Source organism: Cyprinodon variegatus, unplaced genomic scaffold (assembly GCF_000732505.1).
Source record: "Cyprinodon variegatus isolate N-32 unplaced genomic scaffold, C_variegatus-1.0 Scaffold528, whole genome shotgun sequence".
Lineage (NCBI taxonomy): Eukaryota > Metazoa > Chordata > Actinopteri > Cyprinodontiformes > Cyprinodontidae > Cyprinodon > Cyprinodon variegatus.
This window is the reverse complement of record NW_015150981.1, coordinates 272,767-283,544: the sequence shown is the minus strand read 5'-3', so window position 1 is coordinate 283,544 and position 10,778 is coordinate 272,767. Positions and strand designations below refer to the sequence as shown.

At 36.0% G+C, this 10,778-nt stretch overlaps 1 protein-coding gene across 2 annotated transcripts in view; it reads right to left on the bottom strand.

Annotated features, from left to right (window-relative positions):
- Positions 1–10,778, bottom strand: part of znhit6 (zinc finger, HIT-type containing 6) — a 37,201-nt gene that overhangs the window by 4,204 nt on the left and 22,219 nt on the right. For both annotated transcript variants that reach the window (XM_015391181.1, XM_015391180.1), the window contains 2 exons: positions 10,171–10,251; positions 2,376–2,500 (listed from right to left, as the gene is read on the bottom strand). In XM_015391181.1, coding sequence (XP_015246667.1) covers positions 2,376–2,500; positions 10,171–10,251 — 206 coding nt within the window. The remainder of the gene's footprint in view (positions 1–2,375; positions 2,501–10,170; positions 10,252–10,778) is intronic.

The window sequence follows — 10,778 nt, the reverse complement described above, 5'->3', positions numbered from 1 at the left end:
CAGTTTTGCCCCCGCTGTATTTTTAAATACGCAGTAGAGGTATTTAAAGGTAGTAGAGGACATGTACCTGTATATAAAAAACGCGCCCTATAGTCCGGTGCGCCTTATGTGTGTGTTAAATACAGAAATGGGACACATAACTGAGACTGCGCCTTTTAGTCCGGTGCGCCTTATGGTCGTGAAAATACGGTATAAGTATATAAATGATGCAAACAGCAAAGGAAAATGCTGCAGGTCACAAAATAACTGCAAGTTGAAAAAGCTGCAAACTAGTTCCAGATAAGAAAAGTGCTTTACACCACTAGGGAGAGATGATTATTAACTGATATAGGACCAGAAAACAAAACAGATACTAATACAGATCAGTGTCAGTGGACCAGGCCCTTAGTATAAAACATACATGGGATTCTGGCCCAGACCAGGAAAGAAAGAAAAGGTAAATTCTGATTTGAACTTTTTTTGGGGTTTGTGGTCATCCCCCCTTAGTGATCTGGAGCAATTCTATTATCCAGAGCTAGTTTGTACATTTTCTTAGGATGCAGTTGTTAATAGCATTTGTTTTACGTATTAGCATCATTTGTGTTTGCAGACATTTGCGAGATTTGCAGGGAGTTTGGTTTTCTCCACTTTTTGTGATTGCAGCATTTTCCTCTGTTTTTGTGTTAATCTAGTTTTGTTTTCTAGTGTTATTTGTATTTGCAGTAGTTTTTTGCATTTGCTGTGCATTTATCTATTTGTATATGTATTTGGACCTGGAGGCCAGGAAAGGATACCTATAAAACAGCTTTCAGTGAAGCTAAAAAGCAGCTGTGCAGGTTGGAAACAGCTCTTTCAAAAGCTTCTAGATCAGTATCAGATTAAAGTGAATTCAGTTTTATTCTTTTTTTTTGCAGCAGATGAATATTCCATCTCTAATTATATGCATAAAAATCGATGAGGATGATGGTTGTGTCACTTGATACAAGTGAAAACTCAGCTTCTTTATTTTCTATTCCAAAAGAGAAATTTAAAGGCAATAACCTTAGACCATTCTGTTGCAGACTGACTGTCATTAATGGTGGACTTAAGTTTGACTGGTCACAATTAAACCTTAGCCTTGGATAAATTGCAGTAAAAATGGCATCTAAAATTGATTTAGTCTGAATCGAACATCTTTCTAATAAACAAAGTAAAATGTACTTTGTACAGCAGAACTGGCTGTTCTGTGGATTTGCTCAATCACTACCATACTTTGGTTTGACTAAAGCCAGGCTGCAGCCTCCGCTTCATTTATTGCTGTGTTGAAGTCGCAATAATCATTTATCATTCTTTTGTTTCACAGAGCTCAGATACCAAACAAGCAAATGGCTAAAATGTTGTTTCACAAAATCAACTCAACCCTATTTATTCATAGACTCCGCTTCTTCATGTTAAATATAACTATGCTGATGCTGTGTATAGACTGCAGGCCTCTCACCATGAATTCATCCTTGGCAGATATGCCTCTGCCACAGTATCTTACTGCTTGTTATCACTTCCTACCCTGCTTCCTAGAGCTTGGCATGTGTAATTATCGGGACGTTATTATGGCCAAGTTTATAGGAGAAAAACATGGTACCAGGGTCTTATCACCCAAAACACACTCAGACAAAAATGACCTCATTTGTCATTTTGACAGTTTGTTTTGACAGTGTATTAAAAGCAAGATTTGTGTTCTATTCTTAATCTACCAAATTAAACTGAACCCCACACAAAGCCATTCCTAGGTTTAGACCAGAAAATCAGTCAGCCTTTTTATGGTGTATAGTAGCCTTCACACGACTGACACCTTTGTACTTTAAAACTTTTCAGGGGCAGAGGAAACTAAGTAGAACTGAGGGGAAACAAAGACTTATATCCTGTTTTCTCCTTTCCAGAACTCATGAAGTCACTGTTGAAAAGGCAAGCTGTGTTTGACTCTCTGTTTGGCTACTGTTTCTGTCGAGGTTAAGCTGGTGTGTGTGATCCTGAGCAGAACACGCTCATTTCCGTTGGTGTAACATGTTGCCATAGAGAAAAATAAGGGAACAGAGTGCCTCAGAGCCTCAGAAGGAGCAAGAAAGACATGATACAATGGTGTTGGAATTGGCAGACACGAGTGGGTTTGGAGTTTTAGGACTGCTGGGTTTTGACTCATTGAACTGCATTCACTTAATTTGCTTAGAAGCACGAGAGCAAAAGAAAAAAACAACAAGTCATAACAGAGGCAGTTCTAGCATTTTTTGGTCCCTGGAGGAGCACTTTTTTCAGCTATCACACACACAACCTAAACAAACCAAACACACGGAAATACCTCCCAGGGGCTTAGGGTGGGGAGCCACGTATTTCATATCAAAATAGTCTTTTAATTCTGTTACCTGTTCCTTTCAGTGGGTAGTCCTCCCAGTGATCTCTGAGAACAACATGCAGGACAGGATATTCTATGATTGTTTTGTAGCTGAGGTTGTCCCTTAGGCTTTTCTCAATATCCAGCTCATGGTACCTGTCAAATCCAAGGGAGAATCGGGCACAGAAAAACAAAACAAAAACATGTAATTAGAAAACATGGAAAGCGCAGTGTTTTACTGATGGTAATTAAGAAATTTATTGACATGTCATGTTTTCCTTTTCAACATCATAACACACATACTTTTTTGGCATCATCCAAATTGAGAGATGTAGTATTTAGCCAAGACTTATATGCATAAGAGAGGCATGTAAAGGTGAAAATAATGCTTAAATACAGAAAAAGATCAGACAAAGTATGAATATTAAAACAAAACCATTAAAACAAGACTGATGAAAACATTTGCAAGTAACCCTCGACCTGCAGGAGAATTCAGGAACTTTATTAAAGCATGCTCGTTATAAATGTCACTCAAAGATTCTTGGAAGCTGCTCTGAAATGAAGAGTATTCATTTGTCAAAAAGTAACTTTACCAACAAAATCTTAAAGTTTGAAGTTCATCCTGGAATAAATAATGTTTATGATGCAAGTTATAACAAAAAGACATGGACTTTATTTAAAGGCTGTCAGCAGGAATTCATTCAGAAAGAAGGTGTTTCAAAAGTAAAAGAAAAACAGGTCAAATCAAAAACAGAAAACTGCATTTAAAAATGTGCTTACAGGGCGCCTATTAGTTCCATGGCATTTAGTTTATGGTTAAAATAAATCTAAAAATAAATCTAATAACATTTTTCTTTCTACAAACCTGTTTGTAAACAACTATTAGAGAAAGCAGAGTGTGGCTCCCTGGGGTGTCGATGAGATTATTAAACCTCTGTCCACTTCCACACACACACACAGCTGTGCAGCTCAAGAACGTGCACACATCTGGTGTCTATATAATGTTCTGTTGAATAAACAGAAGGCTTCGTTAATGTTCTCTTCAGGGAAAGTTTGTGTTTTCCCCCCTTAAATTCTGCCAAGTCCCCTCTAAAAACAGAGGTTTTATTACATTAAAGGAAGGAACAAGGGAACTTTCTTTATGCTTCTTACTATGCTAAATAAATAGTAAACTAGAACACCCTGATGCTGAGTAAACTACAAACTGAATACTGTTCACAAGCCAGTAACATCCTCTTGGTGTGACAGGGCAAATGTTAAAAGCTATTTTGATCCACTTCATAAGGAAAATGATAAATTACCAAAACTAGATCATTAAATGGAAACATTAATGATTCGAAATGAGAAAACATCTGTCAAGATGCTGGAGTCGCTTCAAACAATGTTTACAAAATCTCTGCATGTATGGAAGGTTATATTTGTCATAATTGAAATTCATGCTTCCTGCTGGACTGGAACAAAAACATCACAGTAGACTGGACATTTAACACCAACATATAATGGAGAACATCATATTTCTTTCTAATGAGGAGATTAAGGAGTAATGAGCTCCCTACATTGGGAGATGTATTTATTTTTTAAGATTATCTGTAAGGCTGTAGTAGCCTTGATTTTCTTATTTTTTAAAGTAGGCAGACAGGAAAGGGGATCAGAGAGAGTTGGACGACAGGCCACATCAGTCGCATCGAAGAACCAAAGCCTCTGAACATGGGGTCGAGCGAATAATCCCTGCACCCCCATACCCTGGGAACTTTATTGCACATGTAGATGTGCTGCACATCAGATTTTAGCAAATCTACGGCCAATTTAGTTAAAATATACTATAAAATACTCTATGCTTAAAACCAGAAAATATTCAAGGAACAACAGCAAAGCTTTATAACTTAAATAATATTAAGTATTAAGTAATTAATATTGCTGGTATAACCAATGCCATTTCCATGCTGACTGCTGGTTTACACAACATTAGGAATGTTACTGAGCAATGTATAGTGGGGGGGCATCTAACCTAGATATGAATACTTAAACAAGAACAGCTGGAACTTACAGGTTTCTCAGGTGTATGAGTGATTTAGCAGGTAAAGTGTTCAATAAAATTCTCCTCAGCCATTACGCTGATGTCAGCGAAACATCATCATTTTAGTGCAACTGTGACAACTCTAAGACTTGGTTTATGCCCTGCGAGGCCCGCGAGGTCAAATTACGTGGAAGGATCAGGACAGAAAACATGGAAAGCGAGCAGCAACTCCTGCTGGAGAGGGTTTGCAAATGTAATTATCATTATTGTGGAAAAACTCCAGGAAAGAAATTAATGCCGCTATTGAGTTGCTTGAAGTTTCATGCGTTCATTCACAAGAGTAGAGTTAGAACTATTTCAATAACAACACACCAACATATCAGGAGGCATGAGGAAGCATCTGCTAAGCAGAAATACATACGAGCTTAGGGGCAAGATGGGCAATAGCCAGTGAGTCAGTTTCGGAAAAGGTTTTGCACAAAATATGTAAGAGAAAGCTCAGCTTACGCAGGACAAAAACATCCCTGTCTCACAGGGCTGTGGCACAACCAAAAAAAAAAAAAAAAGTAAAGACAGGTGTTTCCTTTTTTAGGCCAGAAATGTAAAAACAACCTCTGTAAATATGACACATCAGGAGGCATGGATGCTGTGTAGGATTTGGCCGTCTAAGAGGAAAAGCAGATGTCAGGGAAAAAAGGGAGAAGGCATCCTCTTCATCACAGGAGTGGGGGAAAAAATGCATAAAAAAAATAACACAAACAAACATCCAGGAATGTGTGAAAGGTACTTTTGATGCACAGCCCTGGTTTCCAGTAAGAGGATGCTGCCAACACTGCTATGTTTAGTTAACTACAAAAACTTCTTTCTCGACCCGCGCTGATATTTCACACAGTCGTTCAACAACAACATGCAGTCATGCCCTTTGTGGTAAATCCACTCCCAGAAGCTGTTACCTCCACTGTCCATGACTCCATTAAATCAACAGTGCAAGGCTAATTAAGAGTTTTCTTTAAAGAAAGCAGTTTTCAAAAGGATTTGGCCTGCATTGGAACTGAAACACTTTGTTTTGGATGAGATGTCAGCTTTAAATTAGAAAGGGGAATCAGTGGCCAAGCCTGTTTATGTAACTGCATCAAGTTAATGTAAAGTAATTCCCATGACATGCATCCTAATCCTGATCATTCATATTCATTAACAAACATCTTTGTGTTATGCAACATCTTGCTGATGGAAATTCAGATGGGATAGGAAGACTCTAAGCATCCAAAGTGAAAAGTGGGAGATGATGATTTATACCAGTCACTGATTCACTTGTCCAGACAAAGGCTAAACATTCCTTCCAGACTTGCTGTCCCACAATGATAGAAAGAAAGCTAATAGCTATTAGAAATCGTTTATAAAATTCACTTCTTAAATAAATCCAACTCATCAGTAAAAAAAAACAACTGGTGGTGACTCATCAGTACAGATTCATATTGGAGAACAAAGGAGCTCTTACGTTAAAACTCCAGCTGACCTAAGGTTGAACTCAGGTTAAGTAGTATTTCATACATTGCATACAAGACAAATGCTTTGTCTTGACTGTCTGAGAGTGTTTGAAATGTTTCCTATTAAAGATTACTGGATTCCCAGCATTAGATGATGATGTCATGGTTTTGTAAGCATCTAAGGTCAATTTCAAAATTGTGTTTAGATAGAACCAAGCCTTTAGATGCATTATTAAGCACAATCCCTAAACATAAGATTTTATGAGACATGATAGAAAAATAAAACATCAGAGAAGAATTGTTAACCTCCAAAAGGCTGGTTCACCATGGGATCCAGTTTGTATAGACCAGAAGGTGTCGTATTAAATGGTTACTTGGTGTGCTCATTTAGATAGATTTGACAGCTTTAAACAGGAGAGTGTAAGAAAGAAATTTATCTCAATGTAAAGCTACAAATAGCCTTTGAATTTAGGAATTACAACCAGCATTAATGCTTTGTTTATGTACCTACTCAAATTAATTTTATTTTTATTTTTTCCTTACAGTATTTATACAACTTTTTTTAAGCACCTACTTACTGGGTTCAAACAAAGTCAGCCTAAGCAAGAACAAAAAAAAAAACACTTTAAAGACCTGCAACAGTGGCAGAGCATATTTCAAGCTTTTAGGAAAATGTTAATACTGACATCTACACTGCGGTCCAACAATGAGGTGCAGACATTTTTGTGATTGGTGGCTGATGAAAAAATACAAAGGAATCTAAAAGATGGATTGTGGTACATACAAATTATGGCTGGTTTACTTTTTAGGGGAGCTTGCTCTCATGACTCCACCCACATGTAGGTGGGGGTATACTGTCCCCCAGGAGGTTCTAATGGAAAAGACCAATTTGTGAAGACAGAGATAGTAAAGTAAAATTAATTAGAGGTCCAGCTCATAGTTCTTACTTGGCCTGGAATGGATTTGTCCATCTCTAGTTTAATATCTAAAAAACTTAGACTTCAAACTATAATTTGATCAGTTTGGATTAAACAAAATTTATTCAAAACAAACTTTGAGGCATGAAAACGTATTTTTGTGCTAAAAGGACAACAATATAAACAAACAAAACACATGATATATCATCAGTTAAATCCTGACTAGATCATTCTGCACTGATTAAATGTTTTTTAAAGCACTTGTGACTTGTAAAACCTTTACTTGTGGACCAAAAACAAAAAAAGGGGGAAAATCTTAACCTTCATAAAAACAACACAAAAAGTCGCATTTTGTCCTTATGAACTATGGCATATTGCCTAGGCTGGTGAGCTAAACGTATCACTGAACCGTTTTAAGTACGCCAAGTTGATTAACTATGAACTGCGGTTCCTTAAATTGGTGCTGATTATAATCTGGTGCCTTTTATAAGAGATGAAAGATTATGACCCCTGATTGGGGAATGATAAAAACAACAAAAGCAGAAATGTTTTGATATTGTCTATAATGAAACATACCTTTACTTGATTAACTTTCTGTATATAAAATGCTGTCCTTTAGTATTGTTGTTTCTGCTTTGAATCATGCACTGTTTTAAGTTTGACAGCCTGACAGCAAGTGTATGTCAGGCCTTTAACATATTAGTGTATTTATTTGGCTTGACAAAACTGCACAAACTAACAAAAATATTTCAAAAGTTGTTGTTTTTTTTAGACCAAATGCACGTTTATACCTCTTATATTTAAGGATTAAATAAGGATTAAATCTTTACCAAGCAAAGCATGATAACATCTTTCTGAAGACAGATAAGTTTGCAATATTAAACATCTCTAGAAACAATCAGACCAAGTCAACCATCAACTATCTCCTGCCAGTTTAGATATTTTCTTTATTTTTCCTGATAAAACATTCTCATAAAATTTGTGGCTGTGTAAAAAAGAAAAAAATAAATAATTCGACTTCCTTTGTCCTTACATCTGCAGTTAACTATCATTACTTTATTGCCTTCTGAATGTTAATATATTACTAGTATTTATATGTTGCATAACTATAAACCATGTGTAAAAATGTCAGCAATACCAATATCCAATTTGAGATCTGACTAAATAGGAATGAATCCAAAAAAATAGGTTCCAAATCTTCAGGATTAATCAATCGAATTTTGAAATTTGAATAAAAACTGAACCCTAACAGTAAAATGAGCTAAAACTATTTATCACAGCTTTATAGTATAATCATAAGATTTAATAAAAGATGTGACATGATCTAAATTTGTTCTTCAAAAAAAGGGAAGAACTAAAGTGCTACTAGCTGTGTGCAATAACAGGATAATCGTGCAGCTAAAGAAAATGATTGACTCCCAAACACTTTTTTCTGGCATCTCAACAAAAAAAGGACTTTAAAACAGAATGGAAAATTTAAGCGGTTTTGAAACACTTAAATTTCAAAAACTTGCTGTGTCTCAATCCAGGATATTTACTCATGCCAGTACATGTCTAGCTAGTGGGATTTTCCTTTATCTCCAGACTGAACTGCTGTGTGAGAATTGTAATGACGAACCACTTCTTCTCAATTCAGGTATATCTTAAATAAAAGTACTGTTTAATAACCTCCTTAATCTTTAGTATATTGTTTTACCAGCTTACTTGATATTATTGTCAGTTAACAGACTTGTTCCGGAATCAACTCTTAAGAAAATAAACAGATTTTTTCAGTATTAGTGGGAATTAGTTAAGTAATGTCTACCATATTTCAATTAGTTTACATACTGACTTAATGCTCTCTCTTTGCTATTAAGTGACCTGTTTTTTTTTTTTTTATCCCTTTAATATATACTTTGATGACCTCAAAGTTCTTATGTATGTTGAAATTCAATGAAAAACATGACTGGATCTATGTAGCAGATTAAACATTTGAATTAGAAATATTCTCAAATGCTGACAGTCAAATAATTATCGATTATTTATGGTTACCTTGATTTTTGCACCTAAACCTCGACAACAAACATAGTAAATGTCTGTTCCACAGCGTGTTGCTCATTCCTGCACAATGTCATAAATCCTTTCAAAACTGATTTCTTCAAAATAAGGACTTCACTGTGCTCTAAAGGCCTCAACAGCACATAGATCCGCATCCACTATAGTGTTTTGACAATGTGGTGGAAAAAGAGCATTTAACAGGAAACTTTCAACATAATCTATGTCACAAGAGTTAAGGCGCTTGGTGTATTTTGTGCTTGCATCCTTTTTGTGGGGAAAAATAAAACGGTATTTTTAAACCAGCAGAATTTCATTAACCCAATTAAAAATACTTCAAACTGCAGCAGTATTTAAAGGGGAAATACATCAGTTTTCTCTGGAAATATAAGTGTGGCATTTATGTAATAGGTCTGACATAATTTAATAAGAAAATGAGCAACTTTTCTTTGTAAAGACCAGCTTGTAATGACTGTTATTATATGGGTAACAATTTAAAGGAGCAGCACAACAGGGAAATGTTGTTTTAAAGTGTTAAGTAAAACATGACAGCCTGAGATAAGCCTTGGCAAATATCAACTCTCATCTTTCAGTCATGTCTGTAACCATGCAGTCATAAAATACAATTTATAACCTGGAAGTAAGGTGCAGCTCATCCCATTGGTGCAAAAAAAAAAAAAAAAAAGGAATCAAGTATCTGTAAAAATGGGATGGAAAGGTTTCATTTGTTTCATTTAGGCCAGAAGGTGATTGCAGTTAACATTTTATGATCATCAGTCACTCTGTGACAACACGGAAAATGGAAAGCAGCTCAATAAACTAACAGTGAGGGAGGTAAAAGGGTGTCATAACTACCCGATCTGCTAAAAATAGCATAAAACCCAGCAGAGTTGGAAGAAAACCTGAAAAAAAGCTGTTTAGATTTGGAGACAATGCAAGTAAGGTAGGTTTAGTATAAAAATGAAGCTTAAACATCCTGCTATCAAACCAAATATGGTAAGTAGAAAAAAAATGATCCTGAGAGGTCGTTCTTGCCAAAGCTCTGCGTAAGTTTGCTGGAATTTACAAGCAGTGATATCATGACCATAAACTGCACATTTTGATTTTAAGCATACCGAGCTAATCACTCAAGATTAGTAAGATTGATCGAATGGTCAGTGCAGTTACACGAACTGGGTGTGAGATGACTGATCCGATTCTCACCCACTTTCTGAGGATTACTTAACAGATCCGGAAATGGAAAAAAAAAAAAAAAGACGGAAACCTGAAAATAAATAACCTGAATGCAAATGCGGAGGGGGAAAAAAAAGCCTTTCACTGTATGACTGGTATACTGTAGGATACAAAAAAGTATGAATAAATGTCTCTCACCTCACAGAGTTAGCCTTTCTCCCCTCTGCTTTCATGAAAACCTTCACATCATCAAATGGATGATGGGAATACATCTTCAACCTGAAACAGAATTTATAACAATGCAGGAAATTTTAACATGAACAAATTTAACGATGTAAACCCTTTCAGACAGACAGACGATTAAAAAAGTAGAATTAAAAGAGTAAAAAAGAAAATGAGAATATAGCTTAGGCTGATAGAAGCTTTTTCAGGTGGCGACATAAAAAGAAAAACAATACAAAGAGTTCACTGTATGAGAAAAGCCTAAACACGCACTGTTACCCTGACCGATACATCCAAGGCCAAAAATCCAGCTTCTAAATGAGGGAATTTCCCTCCTTAAGAGGTTTATACTCACTAGAAGCCACTACGTGTAATTTAACCTCAGTTTGCCATAGAGAACATTTTTGATTCTGTTTTCTGCTGCTCTCACTCTTCTCTATCATTTGCTTCGTCAGAGATTATATTAACCAGGGGCCTCCTGTATAAAACACGTCTGTGCACAAAGAATCCTGCTCCTTCATGAATCCTGACAAATGAGAGATTGAGTTTTGTGTTTCTTCATCGTAAGCCGTAGTTTTTAACAT